The sequence below is a fragment of the Lolium rigidum genome, chromosome 2 (genome assembly GCF_022539505.1).
Source record: "Lolium rigidum isolate FL_2022 chromosome 2, APGP_CSIRO_Lrig_0.1, whole genome shotgun sequence".
NCBI lineage: Eukaryota > Viridiplantae > Streptophyta > Magnoliopsida > Poales > Poaceae > Lolium > Lolium rigidum.
In genome coordinates, this window is record NC_061509.1 from 192,310,340 (window position 1) to 192,332,652 (window position 22,313).

General features: G+C 45.4%; 2 protein-coding genes across 2 annotated transcripts in view; both read right to left on the reverse strand.

Annotated features, from left to right (window-relative positions):
• Positions 1-8,995: 8,995 nt before the first annotated feature.
• Positions 8,996-9,941, reverse strand: LOC124690422. Its single transcript, XM_047223810.1, has 3 exons — positions 9,852-9,941; positions 9,625-9,703; positions 8,996-9,513 (listed from the first exon to the last, which is right to left on the reverse strand). Exons 1-3 carry the CDS (start codon positions 9,855-9,857, stop codon positions 8,996-8,998), a joined length of 603 nt encoding a protein of 200 aa, XP_047079766.1. The 5' UTR covers positions 9,858-9,941.
• A 6,052-nt stretch (positions 9,942-15,993) lies between these two features.
• Positions 15,994-22,313, reverse strand: part of LOC124690424 — a 21,565-nt gene continuing 15,245 nt past the window's right edge. The window contains exons 2-4 of the mRNA XM_047223811.1: positions 16,718-16,763; positions 16,487-16,568; positions 15,994-16,397 (exon numbers count right to left, since the gene is read on the reverse strand). Coding sequence (XP_047079767.1) covers positions 15,994-16,397; positions 16,487-16,568; positions 16,718-16,763 — 532 coding nt within the window. The remainder of the gene's footprint in view (positions 16,398-16,486; positions 16,569-16,717; positions 16,764-22,313) is intronic.

A 22,313-nucleotide genomic window follows, 5' to 3' on the forward strand; every position in this document is an offset into this window, starting at 1 on the left:
ATTAAAGAAATATGTTCGTAACCGTGCTAGGCCGAAGGAAGCATCGCCAAGGGCTATGGAAATGAGGAGGTAATTGAGTTTTGTGTTGACTTTGTTCCCGACCTTAAGCCGATTGGTCTTCCTCAATCGCGGCACGAGGGGAGACTAAGTGGAAAAGGCACGATCGGAAGGAAATCAATGATATGTATGGACGGCCATTCTCTGACTGAAGCACACCACATAGTTCTGACCAATTCCAGCTTGGTGGCTCCGTACTTTGAGAAACACAAGAATATTTTACGCTCGGACAACCCTGGGAAGCCTGAATCCTGGATTAGGAAGGCCCACATGGAGACTTTCGGCAGTTGGTTGAGAAAACATTTAATGAGTGACAATAAGGTTGTAGATCAGTCGTACATGTTGGCCAAGACACCATCTTCGACTATAACGACTTTCCAAGGGTACGAGATAAATGGGAATACATTTTACACGATCGCCCAAGATAAAAAGAGCACCAACCAAAACAGTGGTGTCCGCTTTGATGCAGCAACCGAGAATGGGCAAAAGGTCACATATTATGGTTACATAGAGGAGATATGGGAACTTGACTATGGACCCTCCTTTAGGGTCCCTTTGTTCCGGTGCAAATGGTTCAAGCTAACAGGAGGTGGGGTAAAGGTGGACCAGCAATACGGAATGACAATGGTGGATTTCAACAATCTTGGTTACCTTGACGAACCATTCGTCCTAGCGAAAGATGTCGCTCGGGTTTTCTATGTGAAGGACATGAGTAGCAAACCGAGGAAACGGAAAGATAAGAAAACGATCGGTACATCATGCGATGATCCAAAGCGGCACATTGTTCTTTCAGGGAAAAGAAACATCGTGGGAGTGGAGGACAAGACAGACATGTCAGAAGATTATAATATGTTTGCTGAAATTCCGCCCTTCAAAGTGAACACCGACCCAAGCATTAAGTTAAATGATGAGGATGCTCCATGGATACGGCACAATCGTAAGCAAGCGGGGACACAAGGGAAGAAATGATGTGTAATAATTTATTGTACCAAACTTTGTTGAATGAATCATGTGAATTATATTACCCGTGATGTGTTTGGTGTCCATTTTCGAATGATTCAATTGACTCGAGATAGCACTGATGATACATGAAATTTGGAGTGACTAAGTCATACTCCTGCATACATGAAATTTGGAGTGACTAAGTCATACTCCTGCATATAGGAAATTTGGAGTGACTAAGTCATACTCCCGCATACATGAAATTTGGAGTGATTTAGTCATACTCCTGCCTAGGCGTATAATATGCATACTCGTAGTCTTCATAGCCGCCGCCGTTGTACCGGTAGTCGTCGCCTTCTAAGTTGCCGGCGTCGTCGTCGCTGCCTGTCGTCGGCTGTCGTCGGGCGGCGCTCGTGGCTCAAACCGAGGGTAGCGCAGCGGGGGATATCGCCGGCCGTGATGTAGTCCATGACGCTCTGCGGAGTCCGGCCGTACCACCATAGCCGACGGCCGGCCTCGTGGAAGTTTCCGGGAGGCAGACCGTCCTCCTCATACCCGGCGAGCGCCCTCTCACGCCGATTGATGAAGAAGGCGTCCCAAGTATGCTGGTTATCGGGATGCCGGCGGGGATTCATCCGCTGCTCCGGCGTGAGGTCGAGGTAGTAGTGGTTCGTGATGGCCGCCCGGCGCGCAGTACCTCGAGGGACGGGAGGGACCGGCACGCCGCCGGCGCTTAGGCTCCGGCTCGGCGGGGACGCGGTAGCCCGGAGGGCAAGGGTAGTTCGAGGCGCAAAGCTCCTCCACCTCGCCGGTAGGTTAGAGTGGGTGCGGTGGAAGCCATGAGAGAGTGATGAGAGATTGTAGAGATGTGATAATGCCGGCCAAGCCGGGCTACCTATATGTAGTGACAAATGGCGGGAAAAATGGGAGCGGGAAGACAGGAGGCGGGAAGAAAGAGGCGGGGAGAAAGTGGCGGGAAGAAATTGGCGGGAAAAAATTGGCGGGAAGAAAGAGGCCGGAAGAAATTGGCGGGAAACAATTGGCGGGAAGAAAGAGGCGGGAAGACGAGGAAGAAATGGCGGGAAGACGAGGAGGGAAGAGGGGCTCGGCGGAAAGAGGCGGGAAGAGGGGGCCAACGAACTTTTGAATTGAATTAGTTTTATTTTTATGAATTTTTGATAATTTGTATTTTTAAAATTTTGAACTGAATTAGTTTTATTTTTATGAATTTTTTGATATATTATATGTATTTTAAACATTTTGAATTGAATTAGTTTTATTTTTCTTAATTTTTTGATATATTATTTGTATTTTTAACATATTGAAATGAATTAGTTTTATTTTCCTGAATTTTTTCATACATTATTTGTATTTTTAGCATTTAGAAATGAATTAGTTTTAATTTTCTGAATTTTTTGATATAATATTTGTATTTTTAAGATTTTGAATTGAATTAGTTTTATTTTTCTGAATTTATTGATATATTATATGTATTTTTCAGATTTTGAAATGAATTTGATTTATTTTTCTTAATTTTTTGATATATTATTTGTATTTTTAACATATTGAAATGAATTAGTTTTATTTTTCTGATTTTTTTGATATATTATTTGTATTTTTAAGATTTAGAAATGAATTAGTTTTATTTTTCTGAATTTTTTCATATATTATATGTATTTTTCAGATTTTGAAATAAATTAGTTTTATTTTTCTTTACTTTTTGATATATTATTTGTAATTTGAAAAAGAAAAGTAATTCGAAAAAGAAAAGTAATTTGAAAAAGAAAAGTAATTTCAAAAAATACCGCCAACCGCGACTAAAGGGTATTTTCCCGCGGGAAACGAAAACCCGGCGAAAATACCCTTTAGTCGCGGTTGGTGTGGCCAACCGCGACTAAAGGGTGCCCTTTAGTCGCGGGCCGCCTCCCCAACCGCGACTAAAGGGGTGTTATTATAAATACGCGCGCCGCGCGAGCGGCCACTTCATCTTCTTCTCCGCGCGAACGACGAACTGCCGAAGCCCCGCCCGCCGGCCGCCGTCGCCTCACGCCGCCGTCGCCGTCGCTCCTCACGCCGCCGTCGCCGCGCCCGAGCCGCCGAACAACACCGCCGTCGCCTCACGCCCCTCGCCGTCGCGCCCTCGCCGACTGCCGCGAACCACCGTACGCTCCCCCGCCCCGCCCGGCCGTATACGTCGTCGTCGTCCTTCCCGGCCCGCGCCGCGCCGGCGCCGCCCGCGCCACGCGGACGGGGGAGAGCGCCGCCCTCGCCGCCCTCGGCCCCCGCGCGCGCCGCCGCATCGTGCATCGGCCCGCCCTCTCGAGGCCGCGGCCGGCGGCCACCAGATCGGAGAGAGAGAGAGAGGGAGGGAGGAGAAGGAGAGAGGGAGAGGGGCCGGCCTGTTTTTTTTCTTTTTTTTGTGTTTTTTTGTTCTTTGTAATTTTAAATAGTTAATTAGTTTAACAAAAAGGTAAAATAACTTAAAACTTGTATAACTTAATATTTGTATAACTAATTAATTAAGTTGTTTTTGTAACTAATTAAAGTTTAAATTTGACTTAAACGAATTAACTTGTTGTTAATTAAAATTGTAAACTAAAATTTTGACTTAACAAAATTTAGACTTAATGATCAAACATTTTGTACTCCCCTCGAAATTTTGACATAACAAAAATAATTTAGACTTAACAAAATTTAGACTTAATGTAACTAAAATTTTAACTTAACAAAATTTTATTTGGGATCGAGAGGGGGCGGCGAGGGTTATGTGTCCTCGGCACCGCCACCGCCCTCTCGGTCACCGCCACACCGGTCTCTCGGTCACCGCCACCGGTCTCTCGGTCACCGCCACACCGGTCTCTCGGTCACGCGTTCACTGCGTCCCCCTTTCGCCACCGCCACCGGTCTCTCGGTCACGCGGTCACTGCGTCCCCCCTTTCGCCACCGCCACCGGTCTCTCGGTCACGCGGTCACTGCGTCCCCCCTCTCGCCTCCCGCTCGTCGCCCTCTCTCTTTATATGTAGAAGAGATATGATAATGCTGGCATATACACAATTAATTTGTTTTGACTACATGTTTTCAGGACTGACATATGGCGGACGATAGAGGTGACCCGATTCTGGACAACTATGATCCGGACGCTGAAGAACATATCTTCGGCATCATAAAAGGCGATGTTATATATGTGCGCGACCGGAGAAGAAGAAGATGATATCTCTTCTTATCCGAACCTTGAGGGTGAAGATGAAGGGCGCCGTCGAGCAAGATGATGCCGAAGAAACGTCGATAAACGACGATCTTCGCTTGGAAGTAGCAACCACCTCCGCGCCGAGGTATATATATATACATATTGAGCGTCCGGTGATACAACTAACTGATTTGAATAAATGTGTGTGTACTAACGCGCGCGACTCTCTTTCTTATTTTAGCCCTCGGCCGGATCGTCGAAAAATCGAGTACGTCGTCGTCAAAGCGTGGCGCAACCAAGACGATGAAACCAGGAGAAACATGCACCATCGATGTTGTCGACGAAGAAACCGGCAGGCCGCCGGAGCCCAGCAAGAACGCCACCAAGTTTGTCGGCCAATGCGGAGCCGTTGTTAGAGACAACGTCTCGATCACCCGCCAGAGTGGAATGAGCCAAAGAAGGCACGTGTTGGTTTCACTTTTGTCGAACGAGAGAGAAAAAAAGATTGCTTCAACAAGCTTATGGAACATTTCGTTCTACCTCCGGAATACCGCAAATACGATGAGGAGGGTAACAAGATTGCGGAAAACAAGAAGAGGCGCAAGCTAGTCAAACAGATTCGCTCTTTCTAGGATGGCCAACGCATTCCGGAAATACAAGCAAAATCTAGCCCATGACTTTGTCAACCAGGGCAAGACTCCGGATTTCAAAGGACAATATGAGAAACCGCAACATGATTGGCCAGAATTTGTGAAGCAAAAGAAATCGGAGCAGTTCCTTGAACTATCGAAAAAAAATAAGGAAAATGCGGCCAAGAAGGAGTACAATCATAAAATGGGGCCAGGAGGGTATCGCTTTTGGCAGCCTAAGTGGGAGAAGATGGAGAACGAGCTGAGGGCGCGAGGAATCCGTCCGGGTACGGAGGGATGGGACCCAAGGGCCAAAAGCTGGTGGTACGGGCATGGGGGATCGCCGAACCCGGAGACAGGGGAGTGTGTTTACCAGGGCAAAATAATTACACCCACCCAAAACCTTATTGAGGCAATGAGGGATGCTCAAGAGGGGAGGATCGGGTTCAACAGAGAGAACGACGCCCTGACAAAAGCCCTCGGGAATCCTGAACACGGAGGACGTGTACGAGGCATGCCCGGGGACATTTCGTGGAAACTAGGGTTCCCCCAGAAAGATGACCCGTACGGTTACAGAAGCCGTAAGAGAAAGATGGATCGGGATGCAGATGTTGTGGCGAAGTTGGTAACGGAAATGGATGTGATGAAGAAAACCGTGAGTGTACTAGTCGCCGAAAGAGATGCAGCTCGGGCGCAACATGAAGATCATCCAATGGATCTCGGAAGCCAGCAGCGGAGAAGAAGCAGCGTGGCTTCCACGGAGGCCTCACCGGCAGGTGCACCGACGATCGAAATTACTGCACCGGAGCCTCGGCCGGTGGTCGGGATTACTTGCACCGGAGCCTCCTCGCTACCCCGTGGACGATATAAAGGAGATGAAAGCATGTCATCCGTATTATCCTATCGGGAACATGTCCATGAAGGTAGCCATCGGCGGTGCTTTACCACTGGAGCACTCCACCACAACAACCCCATTCAAGATGGCTATGCTCGTGTCACGGTGGAGGAGATAGTCCAAGGGTTTGAGGACCTGGACATTGACATTGCTACACCTGAAGGGGTGAAAAGACTTGGAGATGTCAAGCGCCAGTTCATTCTATGGCAGAAGAAATTTATCAAGTTTCCAGGCGAGGCGCCAACAAGTCCACCCCCGTACGGTGGTGGTGGTGGCGGTGGCGGTGGCGGTGACGGTGGCGGTGGCGGTGACGGTGGCGGTGGTGCTTCACCTAATACACCTCATTCACGTCAGCCGACGCCGCCCCCCAGTCCTCGTCCGGCGGGTGATCAGACACCGGTACCGCCCCCCATCCACCTCCGGCGAAGAAGCGAAGCAGTCCTTGGTTATTAACCCGGACCCTTACGTACCTAAGAAAACAAAGGTACCGGAGGTATCACCGAAGCCTCTCCCCGGAGGTCTTGGGAAAGTAGTGCCGAGGAAGTCGAGGCGGGCGCGGCTGCTGATTTAGAGAAATGGAAGGCAAGCGTCCGGAAGAAAATAGAGGGCGAGCCCAAGCCGGTATATTCGACAAGGAAAAGCGATAGGCTAAGTCATTTTTGAACACACCGTCCCAAGCCGCGAAGAATCTGCCCGACGACTATTTACGTGAACTTCGTAGGCAAGCACTCGCGTTCAAGAACAGGAAAGAGTTGGCGGAGAAGAAAGCCTTGAAGGACGAGGCCGAGTCAAAATTAGAAAGGGGGAAAGAAGTTGCCCAGCTCGGGGAACAAAGTAAACAATCGATCGCCCCGCTCATAGTGCAAGCCGCCGGTCCGGATGCCCCCGATATCATAGCAGCTGCGGCAGCACATGGATTGACTGTAGAAAGTGCCAGAAAACAAGCGGCCGACTTAGGTATCACTCTTCGTGCAAGTGTTAGGCCTTGATGAGGCGCCAATGAAGGACGTAGTATTTACATATGTGAAGAATGGCCCTCTCATCGAGCCTGCGCAGGAAGAGGATCTACCTCGACAAATGAAAGGTCCGCTAAATTGGTACAAGGCTTACATAAAACATGAAAACGCCAAAGACTATATCTATGCGGAAGTTAAATATGAGCATCACTTCAAACGTTACCGGGTACAAATTCCTCCGAGTGAATTGTTCCAGTTTGTTCAATCTACGCGACCTCGACAAATCTATCATCGGTTGCTACGTTACGTAAGTGATTTATTAATTTCTACCCCATCTCGTTCATTGCCCGCACTATATATATATATATATATATATATATATATATTGTCCTAACTATCTTGTTGTGTACGCTATATATTATGCGGAATGAAGAAGCGGGAAATGCGAATAAGGAACATCCATGATGTTGGGTTCATTGACCCACACATCGTTAATTCATATGTGTTAGAACACCACCCCGCCGACGTGGAGGAAGACCTGTGGCGGTTTATTAGAAAACAGCAACGAGAAAAGTGATATTCTATTTCCTTACCATTTTGGGTGAGTGTTTCTGTCTTGAGCACATTCTCTTTTGTTTACTCCATGCATGGTATGTGGCTAATCGATGAGTTATGCATGACTGTGCATGTATCGTGTCCGCAGGTTCCACTGGATTCTTATGGTAATTAAAGTTCGGACCTCCTCGGTTCTCGTCCACGACTCTACGAATATGGATCCGGCGCTTTGGGGCGACATGAGAAAAATGATGCAAAAGTAATTATTTTCATTCATTTGCGCTCTATATCGATCGGCCTATTTCGTTCATCATTTCCTAATATCAAGTAACTAATTAATAACTCTCTTGTTTATTTAATTTTCTTTGCCTCGTAGGGTTTGGAGACGGTTCGTAGATACCAAGGTCGGTGAATTCAAAAAAGAGCTACATTTTAAAATGGCGAGTGCCGACGATCTGGGGATACTCAGCCACCGGGGACCAATCTATGTGGATACTATGTTTGTGAGAGGATCCGGAGATACTGCAATGAGCGGGACCCGGACGTGTGAGAACAACATCCCGAGGAATAACCTCCGGAAGACGCTTAGTCCAGAAGCTCGCTTCCGACCACTTCAAGAGGAACTAGCTGGATGGTTGGCGAGGAAGTCATCGATCCTAGAGGAGAACACTATTACGATGACGTAGATCTTTATAGGCACCGGAATTTGTAACTAACTTGTTCAAAATTGTATATGATCATCCGATATTGAATATATATTGTATATGGTCATCCGATATTGAATATATATTGTATATTACTCTTGAATTCTTTTTGGTTCTAATTTCAAATTTGTTTGAAATTGTACATTCATATGCATGTATGTATACAGTACCGTAGAATATGTGAAACTCCTTCAAAATTAAAACCCAAAAGAAATAAAATAATACAAATTAAAAAGAAACCAGATTTAGGGGGAGGGGGGGGGGCTAAACCCTAAACCCTGCGGAGGCCTTTAGTCGCGGTTGGCCGGAAGAACCGCGACTAAAGGTCCTCCGCCCTCGGCGCTCGCCCGAGGCCCACGTGGATGGGCCTTTAGTCGCGGTTCGTGAGGAACCGCGACTAAAGGGGGGGGCCTTTAGTCGCGCTACTTTGGTCGCGGTTGGGCCACCGCGACTAATGGCAGTTGCCAACCGCGACCAAAGCCCCTTTTTCCACCAGTGTTCCAAACCGATTGAGGAAGAACTAGGGAAAACCACACAAGAACAGCAATTTTACCAAACATGATTACAACACATCTCCTGCCACTTCAATCCACGGAATTACAACTTATAACAGTTGTAATTGTAGTAGCAAACCGAGTGTAGAAGAACAAAGGAAAACAAAACAAGAATACCAATTTTATGAGAAGATCAAGCTAGCTGCGAGCAGATGATCGTTGTACAGCTAACGACGCCCTCATGGCAGGCGGCAGCATGCAGCCAACAAAGTTGAGATGAATGCTGAAGTCTGATCACGATCGACAGCACAAACTCAAGTAGCAGCAGCAACATAACTACAGAAGCATCTGATGCCACTTGAATCCACCCGATCGACAACGTGCCAGCTTAATTAACATTTATTTACAGCAAGTTCACTTAGTTACAACCTTCCAAACGGATTAAGACTTAAGAGAAGAACTAAACAACACCCATAAGAGGAGCACTTCCATGAGGAGATCAATCTAAGCTGATGGTGGAGATGGATCGATGATGTACAAGTAGAGTAGAGTACAGCAACGCCCTCACGGCGCGCGCTATTGTATGCAGCAGCCACCGGAACCGGAGTCGCTGTCGCGGCGTGGCACCGACCTGTAGGTGGTGACGCCGGCCCCGGGGCCGCCGGCGGCAGCGAGGCGGGAGGCGGACTTGTCCATGGGGTAGTAGTCGTGCCTCTCGACCAGCGGCGAGTAGTTGCCCGGGTGGCTGTGCGCCACCGCGCGCGCGTAGCTGCTGCCGTAGTTGCCGTAGCCACCCTGCACGGCCATCATCGGCGACGGGTGGTGGTGGTAGGCGTAGGGACTCATCGGCGCCGCCGCGTACTGGTACTGGTGGTACTGCTGCGGGCCGTGGTACGGCGATGCGCCCCCCTTGGTCGCCACCGCGTGGTGCGAGATGGACGACATGTCGAACGTGTCGAGCGTCCTGAGCTCCACGATCTCCGCGGAGCCCACCTTCTTGATGAGCTTCTTGGTCAGCTTGTTGGAGTCGACGTCGTCGCCGATCACCAGCAGCAGGCTCTTGTCGCCGCCTGCCAGCGTCACCGACTCTACCCCTGCATATGCATATATGCTTGAGTTAATCAACTGAAACCTAAGCTTCGATCAATCAATATGGGAACAATCAAAGATTTAGGAAACTAGATATAACGAACGTGTATACGTACCGCTAGCAGTAGCTGCTACTTTCATGGCTTTGGCTTGGCATTTCTCGGAGCTCACATACATCCGGATGATGATCTCCTTCTGAAATTTGTGTGCACATGCAAAAACAGTTCGTAAGTTGCGGAAAATATGCCAAAAATAAGTTGAACTGGATGTGTTGATAGAGATGACAAACAAATGAATCTCAAATAACAGTACACAAACGAGAAAGGGGAGTTTCAGTGTTTACCCTCATGGTTTTTTGCTTTGCTGCTGTAGTGTTCCGCAAAAGCTATGGAGAGAGGAAATAAATGTCTCTACTTTGCTGCCTCTGAAGTACCCAACGAACTAAGTTCAGGTACTACTCATAGCTACCGTGCATACTTATATATAAGCCAGACCCTCACCTAACCAATATATAATTAGTCCACGTAATATGTGACATAAAAGTGCCGATATTGTTCATATTTTCAGTTACGTACTTCATATACTTCATATAATCATGGTTGATTGACATCTCTTGTCCCACTGGTTAGCAAAGCAAGCATATCATCGATAGCCTTAAAAAGAGCACTCGTTGAAAAAAAATAACAAAGAAGGCCCTACAAGTTCAGATATTTAAGGGACGACTTTGACCAAAAGACTTCGTTCGGCTCGCATAGTTATCTGGAAGAGTTGAATCTAGAAAGTGGAGTTCACAAAAGAGGGTCTTCAACCACCCTTGTATTACAAAAGGAGCACCTATTTGCTTCTATATTTTTCTAGATCATAAGGATCGTCACGGTTCTATTTAAAAGAGATTGAAACTCAATACAAAGAAAATCCGTCGGCGAAGTTTGGCCATCGGTACATATGGTGCTACGCCGAAGATAGTTATCGGCAAAACTAGGGCCGTCGGCATAAGAACGTGTCATGTTGGACAACTGTTTCTTGTCCGCGAAAGCCTAACACTACAACACGACAGGCGGGCCTGGCGTATTTAAACATCGAGGCGCGCCCATAATCGCCGCCACGCGCTAGCCTGGTAAAAAAAGCTGCCAAAGATAACTGTGTTGGGGTAAGTGCACAACTAGCTTTTTTTTCGAGTGGCCTATACACATCCGCCGCATGCTCTCGTACGCGACACCAAGATTAAAATGCTTCGGGAAATTAACAGATGGTGGATTATTTAGTGTCGTGCGCACATAAGGTGTGACACATTATTTTTGATGTGTTTCATGCACCTATCACCAGCAAAAAAGTTAATTTCAATTAGGAATCAGCTTCAACTTTCCATTCAGATTGCACTTCCCACGTCACTGAGATGGATAATTATATTTCATTACATCGCATTACACATTACACTATAACCACTAATCCAAGGATCTAATAACCTATTAAAAGAACATAGAGAGGGGATCTTGAGCCTCTCTATTCAGCAAGCCCAACTCCAAAAGTCCAATGAGCTCCTTTTGAATCAGGAAAAATATGCTTTAGATATACTGGCTCGTGCTAGCATGAGTTTGTGTACGCCATGTCCAACACCTCCCTCCACTACTGAAACATTAAACTTGACAGATGGCTCACCTCTTGGTCCTGAGGATATCACACATTACAGGAGTATTGTAGGGGGATTACAATATCTGGCACTGACGCGACCTGATCTGTCTTTTTCAGTTAATAAGGTATGTCAGTATCTTCATGCTCCTACTACTGCACATTGAACTGCTGTTAAACGCATTTTGAGGTATATTCATGGCACAAGAACAGTTGGTCTTACATTCCAGATGTCCCGTTCCACTCTTCTTAGTGCCTATTCAGATGCAGATTGGGCAGGTGATCCCAATCTTATTTCTTGGAGTGTGAGAAAACAATTGACTGTCTCCAGGTCAAGTACTAAGGCTGAATACAAAGCCCTTGCAAGCCATGCTTATGGGGTGATAAGCTTGGCCACCTTCCTGTCTGCCAATCCAGTTTTTCATGCACGTACAAAATGTATTGAGATAGACTTCTGCTTTGTTCGAGAACGAGTTGCTCGCAAGCAACTATATGTCAGGTTTATCAAGCAAGGATCAGATTGCAGATTGATTCACAAAAACTTTATGTGTAAAGAAATTAGATGAGTTCAAGCGCAATCTAAACCTCTCCCATGTCTAGATTAGGGGGGGGGGGGGGGTTAGAGGTGTAATAGATGTGTAATATGGGTACGTATACAATATGGTGTAGTACATCAATTGTATACATACCGAACTCTGTACTTGCCATGTTAGGGGCTATTCCCACCCACATAACACCTAACCGGTCCCTCGAGAGAGGCGCGACCGTTCCTCCCAAGTTTAAGAGTGCATTCACTTCCCAAACTAAATTAGCCAGACTCACTTCTTTTTCTTGGAATATATCATCCTTGTCGGTGATCGCTCTTTGTATGATTAAATGTCAGGCAAACTTGTCGAGGACTGCCAGTACGAAATTAAGCACTTCTTTGATGCCGGCAGTGTAGGCTTTTAGATTTTCAATTACTTTCCAAATTATGTTCAATACTTACTTTATAATCTGCTGTAGAAAGCAATATTAGTTAACCAAATTAATAAACATGTGAAAGTATTTTGAAAACGTTGAATTATCATACTTCCCAAAAGAGACACCACACGAATCCTCCTCGTTGGGTTTGCGAATCCACATTGCACAAGAAAAACAGAGCTGAGCCACACCATTTGATGTATTTGTTGTGACTTGTGGCAATTAGTATCCGACGTGTTCTGGTCGATCTAAGGATGACTGGATGAAGCATATACATGGAAGCTTTTTTTCAGGGAAAGTACAAGTGGAAGTTCCTGGCAATGCTTACTTCCGAGCTGGGCTCGAGAGTGCAAATCGTGCAAGGAATGAAAACGGGCGGCCGGCGATGGGTTTTGCTGCTAGCGTGTTGCCACTGGACTATCTTGACCGGTCACGTCCTCGTGTGGGATGATAAACATTACACGACATCGACATGACGATTGACAATTGAACTGACTTCCTTATTGAAACGATTGGCGCTTAGCGTTTGGTGGCGCCTAAGTACGTCAGCTATCTGTCGTCAGACCGAGCTATTTTTTCGCGAGGTGGCGCCCCGGTTGTCACCGTGAGTGTTCAATTCTCGTTGAATTCGACGCGTGGAAATTGAGCGGGTTTGAAGCTAATGAAGATTCTCATGAAGATAAATGAATTCCGGTGAGGATTTTGCTGGTTTCCACGGTTTAATTTGGAATCGTGCGTGAACAACTGAACACCCCTCTTGTCCCCAGTTGGCCACAAAGTCGTAATCGCATGACACGGCGGGGAGATAAAAACAGCCTATATCTTCCGTTGCCGCCAAGGTAACCAGAGGACCTTATGAATTAGAATAAACATTTCCATTTTTCCTCCGGGAAATCAAGGGAATTTCTCATTGTCTATTTTTTTTTTGCATGGTAATACGATTCTCATTGATAAATAAAAGACGAGATACAAAGTACGTATACACCGATCTTACAGATCTGGAAAGATAGGATAAACCTATGTGACAAACCAACGCCTATCCATCTTCTTTGGCACCACCGTAGCAGCCACCAAGGAAAAAATGGACAGATCACCTCTTCACCCGAGCTCGACGCGGCTCCATCGCTGATCATCAGCTTTTCGGACCTCCAATGTAGTTTGCCATAGGACAAACCATTGCCGTTGAAAGAATCAGACCAGGGCAGCATGTCCCTGGACACGCCATCGAACTTCAGCACTGGCACCCACGCACGACGATGTCGGAGTAGGGAACCAGAACCATCAGCCTTCAACCACGAACCCACCACAAGGTGCACCATCTTCCAGCTGTCACCAGTGCGGACCACCGTCTGCACGTACTCCTGGACGAATCCTCTCTGCTCCACCTTGGCGCCGGAGACAACGCCGCAGCAACGGGGATAGAGCAGGAGGAAAAAACCATCTGATGGAGTCGTCGCCGCCGCCTCGCCGACACCATCCATGAACCCTAAAGTCACCGATCTGAAAGATCGGCAAGCTACTGATGCCACCAACTCCGAGACGCCGCCATGAAGGACAGCGCCGGTGTGGGAGAAGAGTTGAGGCAGATTTATTTGCCCGGGCGCCGCTCCCACCACCCCAACGGCGTGCCATGCCAGAGAACTCCTAGCCCTAAGTACCATGCAAAAAACGGGGTCCCCCTCCCTCCTACCGCCGGAGCGGCAAGCGGAAGGAGAGGGGCCCAACGCAGATGCCGGAGATTGGAGCAGGAATTTGTTTCCGCCGCCGCCGCCGCCGCCTGGGAGACGCAGACGCGGAAGACCTAAACGGTACGCGGACGTATGCATTTCTCATTGTCGTCGTGGTTTGATTCCCGGAGTTGATCGTATGTAGGCCGGCACCTATGTATTTTCTCTAGGTGTGCTTCGTTTTTTTTTTCATTATTGAAAGGACTTTTTTTCTCTTTCAAGGAAGATGCACAAAGTCATTAGGAGGAAATATCCCTCCTAATTGTATACACTGTTGCATGTAGTCATATTGGTTCAAGATAATTGCCAAAAAAAAGGATGTATCTAGACATGTGGGTACATCCACTTTTGAGCAATTATTTTGAATCAGAGGGAGCACAACAATCTCTAAAAAAGCTCAGACAACCGCAAAGGGGCTAACATATTTCAAATTATACAAGAAAAAGTCTTAAAAAGCTGAAAACCACAATTATAATATTATAAATTCCAAAAAAGGAAAAGCCCAAACACTAACAAGCAAAAAAAAACTGATCCATATTTCAACAAATTCTAACAAGAGGAGAACCCTCAATAACTTGTTGGCATAAATTCTGGACGACCTCACTAGCTGGCGAGGTTAGGTTTTGTCGATGTGGCGGCGACAGATTCCCTTACCGGTTCGGTCGTCAGGTCTCCGCTGCGTTTTGTTCGTGTGGACCTTTGGTGCCAGCATGAGGCTAATGCGTTAATTTGAAGGTTGAGATATCTTGGACCTATAGATGTTGTGACATCCACAAGTTTGACAGTTTCTTCTCTGGGATGCTGCCACGCTGGTCAAACAACCATGGCCCCAGGGTTTTTCTGATAGAGATCAACAAAAACGGGCTGGCTCCCGTGATGGAGAGGCAGTGGCAACCCGTTGCAGAGAAAGAATATGATCATCCCCAAGAAGAGCTATGTATTTTCTTGTTTTTAGGGGGGAGGGGTTTCGTTGCTAGTCTGATCGTCAGATCCAAAAGGTCTTATTCACAAGGAAAATGCTTGCTAGCAGCCCACCGACAAACCGCAAAACATTGATCGCCAGGTTCAACAAGTACACTTCCCTAATGGGCCAGCAACCGCTAATCCGCCAGTTTGCTCTATGTCCTCTTTGTGTTATGTGAACCAACATCTTTTTTTGGTCGTTGTTGATATTCTTGGTGAAAGATGTAAAATTTTATTTCAAAGATATTCTCGGACATGAAATTAGTAGTGTTGTTGATTCTTTTTTGTCATTGTCTGTTGTTGTAAACAACCAAGAAAATTGCTGACATTTTTGTTGATTTTTGTGGTGAATCCCTTAGAATTATTAGGAATTGTTTGTTGAAAACGTTGAGAATACGGGACCAATCACAATTTTGAATTTCTTTTTACTATTGTGTAAATAGACAACATCTTAATTGGAATTGTCGTTGATAATTATTGTAAATAGACACTTTTTGTTAGATTGGTTGTTGATTAATGTTGTACGATACAGCATTTTTTTGTTGGAATTGTTGTAAATAGTCAAAACAAAAATTTGTTAGAAAGCGACATTTTTGTGGTCCCTTCTTGCATGCGAAATAGACCTTTTCCTCGTCCCCGCTTGCACGAGAAAGCAATTTTTCTGACCCGAGCATCTCATACATGCAATCCTGTCCATTGGACGGTGAAAATTGCAACCAATTTTCCCGACAAAATCGGTCGACCGACGGCTAGTGCTTGCCTGATCATGAAGACATCGGTTGACATGAAAGTTATCCGACGAGAACAACAATGTAGCTAGGATTCCATCATTGTTACATGTGAAAATTTTCTGATAATACAAACAATTCAATTTTGTAGGAGTCCAGCATGTTTATGTAAAAAAAAAAACATTCCACCATGTTACATGAACATAGGTAGCACACCATTTCAAATTCCATGCCAGGCTTTTACAATCCACGCACCATCCGACTACAATTTGAAGAGGGCCGAAAAAATGTAGGCCCCGATCGATCACAACTTCACACGATATCCCGCAGTTTCAAGCATGCAGGAACAAACAATTCAAACAGACAGAAAAGCTGCAACAAAATCTAGCTAGCACGCGAGGACAGCACCAATCTGAAGCCGGAGCGTGATGGAGCAGCTGTTTGGGTCGCCAAACTAAGAGCTGCTCCGGCACCGCTACATGATGGAGCAGCCGGGTGCCTCGCCGGTCGGGTACTCCTGGAGCACGACGGTGGCGGGGTACGGCGGCGGAGAGTAGTACTCGTACGACGGCTGCTGGTGGCGGTAATAGTACGGATCAGCCGCCACCGGCGAGTAGCTGGGGCCCTGGTGATTACTGTACTGGCCGTAGGTGGCAGAGTCACTGCGCGCGCCGTCGTGCACCGAGTGGTAGCCGCCGCTGCTGCCGGTGGCGCTGCTGCTCGCGTAGCCGCGGCCACCCTGCAGGGTGTGCAGCTCGACGATGTCGGCGTGTCCCACCTTCCGGCGCAGCTTGCTGATGAGGTCGTTGGAGTCGACGCCTTCGCCGACCACCTGCAGCAGGCTCCGGCCTTCCCCCGACACCGTCACCGACTCCACTCCTGAACGAATCCATCGTCGTCTCAAATGTTAACACATTGAGCAATTCCAGAGCTTCGTTAAGAACATATTTATTGATGCAGCTGCTTACCATCGATTGCGGCTGCGATCTTCATGGCCTTGGAGTATTGGCCCTTCTCGGAGCTCGCCTCCATCCTGATCATCATCTCCGTCTGCACGAACACCACCAAATTAACACGCAGAAATAGATCAAACTGCCGTCGATTCCCGTAAACCAATGAATATTTCTCCCCTGAAAACGCTACGAGAACCAAAAGAAGAAAAGAGTCCACGCAGAACCAGAAATGTTACAGGTACGTACTCTCATGGTGTTGTCGCTGTCGATCCTCAGCTGAGTACGGGCTAAGCTAGCAATCAAGCAAGAGCGAATGGTTACAGAGCAGTGCGCGTTTGTTCGCTTTATATACTAACATGCTTACCATCGAATGGTTGCAGCAGCAGTAGACTAACAATATACTAACATGCCGTAGGCAAAGCTTCGAGCCGACTGACTTTCATGGCAACTACAGGTGCCGTACTTTCCTTGTACATCATGGTTTGCCGGTAGATTCGTTGCAAAGCACCCAATCATCAGCATACACGGACACGGCGCCGCAATTTGTATATTGAAACCGACCTTGACTTACTGCGACGAAGACTTGGCCTCTCATCCAAAGATTACGCAGCGCGCACGATAAACCCCGGACGTTAAACGTAGGGATTTACTGACCTGTTCGTACTTTTCGGTAAGACGGTAGTACTCGACAGCTTAGGTGATACCAAATGACCAACTTACACAAATTCCACGGGAAGATTGGAAGTGGTTACCATTTGTCGTCATTGTGTCAAACCAAACTTAGGGACCATCGATGATGTGCTCCACAACGCTTCAGAGTTTTTCTTGATATTGTTTTGTTGGGTTGCTCACCACATATGGCATACTCTTCCTATCTGCGAAATAAGTCTACTTCTAGCTTTTGCCCTATATCAAATGTATTCGAATTTCACAAATATTATAGCATTAAACTAACAATACTAATCTTTCTTAAAATGTGGTTTCAACATATGTACTAATTTTACATCATATGTTCCTAGTTTTTTTTAATAATATTGTCAAAGTCTAAAATTTTAACTTACTGCAAAAGCTAAAAGTACATTTATTTTGTGGACAGATGGAATATGGCAGTAGGCTAAAAAGTTTTTTAAAGGGAAACAACAGGACTCTACTATGAGGTTTTTATTAATTGCAACCAATAGTTACACAGTTTATAAGTTTGTCAACGATAAAGCTAAAGGGTTTATCGATTCAATTACAAGAAGCTTTCTCAGAAAACAAGCCCTGCTAGTTCATGAGCAACTTCATTTACTTAAGTGTCGCCAAGTCGATACAATCTGCAAAAACAGCCCATCACTCTCTCCACCAAAATTTTCTCCTGTACATACTTGAATAATCTTAGTTGCGTCAGCCTCCGCCTAAACATTGTTGCACCCTAAGCGATTGAAGGCTTAAAAGTTGTTGTTAAGCTGATTTGGCATCGGATGTTTCCGTGAAGTCCTTTTTACTAAAAAAAAGGAGGCAAATCATTTCCTTGAGAGTATCACAGGCCGTTCGGTAAGGAATGCAAAGGCGGCTGTGTTCAGCCATTCGGATACAGTTGGCTTGATCTTCTTTTTTTCTTTGTTCATGCTACATCGTTTGATCTCTTGCTGGGCCAAAAGGCCAATAAATACTACTCCCTCCGATCCTAAAAAAGTGTCCGAAGCCTAACACAAATACATTTTACATTTAAATCCTTCTAATTTTAATAAAAGAAGCACAACGTTTTACAACATGTGGCTCCGCGCCGCACGCGCGTATTCTGGCTTGGTCCTCTCAGCTGCGTTAGGCTGCAATCCACGTGATCTGCAAGAAGTGGTCCCTTTTCCAATCGCTATCCAATCCCATCCCGTGCTCCAGCATACACACCACACATGCTTACCGAGTAAGCCAACACTTAAATCTGTCAGATCATCCAGCAAACCACATCGTGTCCGGCGTAGACGATCCCAAATCCAGCGGGAGTGGCGTCCACGGGACTGCGGGGAAGAGGAAACATCGTGGAGTGCGGGTTAACAGAAAAGAAAAAGTAAGGGTCGTTTTGCGAAGTTCCCTGTCAGACAGTTTTTTCGGACCGGAGGGACTACAAACTATGGTTCTTATCACAGCCTATTGCGAGATCGCATCCACTATTTCTCATTTACAGCGACTTTGAGCACAGATTTGGCGGAATCCTATTCATCACCCGCGGGTAATGGGTATAAACCATCGCCCGCATGGTTTCACCTAACGGGGAGAGTTTGGGCTACGGCTCATCCAGTAGCCCTCGGGTTTTTTTTCCGGTTTTTGTCGAGTTTTTTTCTTGTTTTTCTTGGGTTTCGGTTTTCTTTCGATTTTTCTTCGATTTTTTTTTGTTTTCTTTTTTCTGCTTTTTCTTTACTAACAAATTTTAAAGTAGAGCAAATTTTAAAGTTAAGCAAATTTCAAATTCGAACAAATTTCAAATTAAGCAAAATTCAAATTTGAGCAAATTTTGAATTTGGGCAATTTTTAAATCTAAGAAATTTTCGAATCTGGGCAAATTTGAAATCTAAGAAATTTTCGAATATGATAAAATTTCAATTCTAGGCAAATTTCAAATCTAAAGAAATTTTGAATTTAGGAAATTTTAAAACAACCAAACTAATCGGCCAGGCCCATAAATGGTTTCCCCTTGGCGATGGTTATAAACAATCGCTAACAGGTCATGGTTAGCTACTTCTAGAGGTTTGCTTGCAGCGCCACCTGCAGGCCCTAGGCCCATTTACGCTGATTTTTTTCTTTTTGCTTTTCCCTTTTCTTCCTTCCTATTTTTTTTCCAGGTATTACATGAATACCAGTTTTCAAGCCATTTTTTTAATTGAATATGCCATCATTATTTTGAATAGGTGAACATTTTTCTTGAACCAATGAATATTTTTCAAGCCCGGGAACCTACGTTCTGAATCATGAATATTTTTTTCACACTCGATGGATTAACATTTTGTTGGAACCAATGAATATTTTTTTCAAGCCCGGGAACCTACGTTCAAAATCATGAATAATTTTATCAAACTTGATGAGATTTTTTTTGAACCAATGAATTATTTTTCGAGCCCGGGAACCTACGTTCAAAATCATGAATAATTTTATCAGACTCGACGGGATTAATATTTTTTGCAAAACATAAACATCTCATTTGAGATGTATGAATAGTTCTAAAATGTTAAAACATTTTTAAAATAGGTGAATTTTTTCATCAAGTATAAACCTTTTATATATAGGTGAATGATTTTTGAACCCATACCAGTTTTTAAACATGATCACATTTTTAATATATATGAACAATATTTAAATGACCTGAAACATATTTAAAGAAATGAACAATTGTTTGTTACAAGTGAACATTTTGTAATGCTCGAACGTATTTTCAATGATTTTTCATAATTACGGAACTAATTATAAATAAAAAATTAAATATAATTTGTGAGATAAAACTAAAATGCAAAAAGTAAAATAAGCCCACTTGGTGGGCCGTACCAATGACGTTCCAATGGAAGACCGCTGCGGGCAACTACTCCCTATAAGCGGTACATTGGAGTTCCCTTGCGAGATCGCAGGCGCAAGAAACTTGAGCTGCCGTCCCAATGAACAATATTTAATAGTGATTCGACTTTTGCAAACTATGTTTGTAGATAAAAAATTATTTTTCAATATTTCTACCTGCTATGAAAATTATTCGTGTATAAAATTACAAAAATGTTGATTCATCAATGTTAAAAATATTGTTCATCAATATCCGGTGGGATTTTTTTTTTGGGAGGATAACCATTTTTATATTTAGTAACTATTTCACAATCCATTAACTATGTTTAAAGTATATTGTAAAATGTTTGTAACGCCCAGGATCATACCCCTAATAGATTCCCCCCGTGACCGCCTTGACCCCGACCTCCTCCTGCCCTCGCGCGAGCCTGCTGTCTGCCGCCCCTGGCCGCAGTAGCTCGGGCCAGCGAGCTCCTCCCGTCGCCGCGCGCCTCTGCAACCCCGCGACCCCGAGCTCGTCGACCACATCAGCGCCAGCCGTTCGGTGCAACAGTTCCCTGCCTTCGCGTGCTGCTGCCGCTGTTTCGCTCGGTCACGACCACTTCATCGACCGGTGCTTCGCAGGCTGCCAAATTCCTCAGTTGCCTCCTTCGTTCGTGTCCAGCACGGGTGCCCCAACAGCGACACGTAGCACTCTGCCTCGGCCACCATCGCCAAGTTCGCGTCATGTGCCCTGAACCGGCGATCTCGACATCCAAGTGCTATTCTAGTTCTGCCCGTGCTATGGGCACGGTGAATCTGTGGGGCATCATTTTGATACCACTTTTAAAACAAAATAAAACTTTTATAAAACCAAAATTTGGCATACATGCCTAAGTGGCTAATAGTGCCATTTTAGGGTTTGGGTTTTGAAATGAATTTAAATTTTCACTAAAATGCAATGATGTCATGATGCTTATGAATGCAATGCATGATGTTTAGAATTTTAAAATTTGGGATGTTACAAACCTACCCCTTAAGATGAATCTCGTCCTCGAGATTCGGAAAGGCTAGCAAATAGGTGTGGATGGTCCTCTCGAAGCTTATTTTCTCGCTCCCAAGTAGCTTCAGTTCCACTGGACTTTACAGAATCTGATTGTCTTAGTACAAGTAGCTATTTCTGCTATCTCCAGTATTTTGATTGGCTTTTCTTCGTATGTAAGATCACTCTCCAATTGTACTTCCTCAAGTGGTACTGTATCGCTCAACAGGGTCTCTACCATATCTGAATGACACTTCTTCAGTTGGCTTACATGGAACACGTTATGAATTGCAGATAGAGATCCAGGAAGTTCCAACTTATATGCTACTTCACCTTTGCGAGCCAGGATCTTGAATGGTCCTACAAAACGGAGTGGTAACTTTCCCTTTACTCCAAATCTCTTCACATCATGAAGTGGTGAGACTCTAAGGTATGATCTATCACCCATCTCATAAGTCACTTCCCTACGCTTTGAGTCAGCGTAGCTCTTCTATCTGGATTGAGCTATCTTCAATCTATCCGTGATCAATCTGAGCTTCTCTTCAGCATCCTTGATCAAGTCTGGACCAAATAGACTCCTTTGTTCTACGCCACACCATAGCAGTGGGGCGGTGCACTTTCTTCCATATAGTGCCTCAAATGGAGCCATTCCAATACTTGCTTGGTGGCTATTGTTGTATGAAAATTCTGCGTATGGCAAATTTTCATCCCAGCTGGATCCATAATCCAACGCACAAGCTCTCAACATATCTTCCAAGATTTGGTTTACCCTTTCAGTCTGTCCATTAGTTTGTGGGTGAAATGTTGTGCTGAACTCAAGTCCAGTTCCCAAAAGTGAGAAGTGAACTGAGTACCTCTAACTGAAACAATGCTCTTGGGCACTCCATGCAAACAAATGATTCTGCTCATGTATATCTTAGCTAGCTTGACACTTGTATAGGTGGGCTTCACTGGTATAAAGTGAGCCACTTTAGTTAGACAGTCCACTACGACCCAAGTTGAATCATACCCTGATCTAGTCTTTGGCAATCCGGTGATAAAGTCCACGCCAATCACTACAAGAAAAGTTCTGATAGACAACGTCCCAAAATCGTCAACTAAGGGGCATTTTTCGTCGCCTATGGGCCTAACCCGACGATATGGGTTCTGTTGTCGAAACTGCGTCAGGCAAAGTCCTACGACGATTTTTCCGGTCCGTCGCGCTTGGGCGCCCTTCCGCCACGGAAAATCGGACCGTTGCCCAAGTGTTTCCGGAGCCCGTTGACCGCCGACGCATGCAACCGACAGTGCGACGCA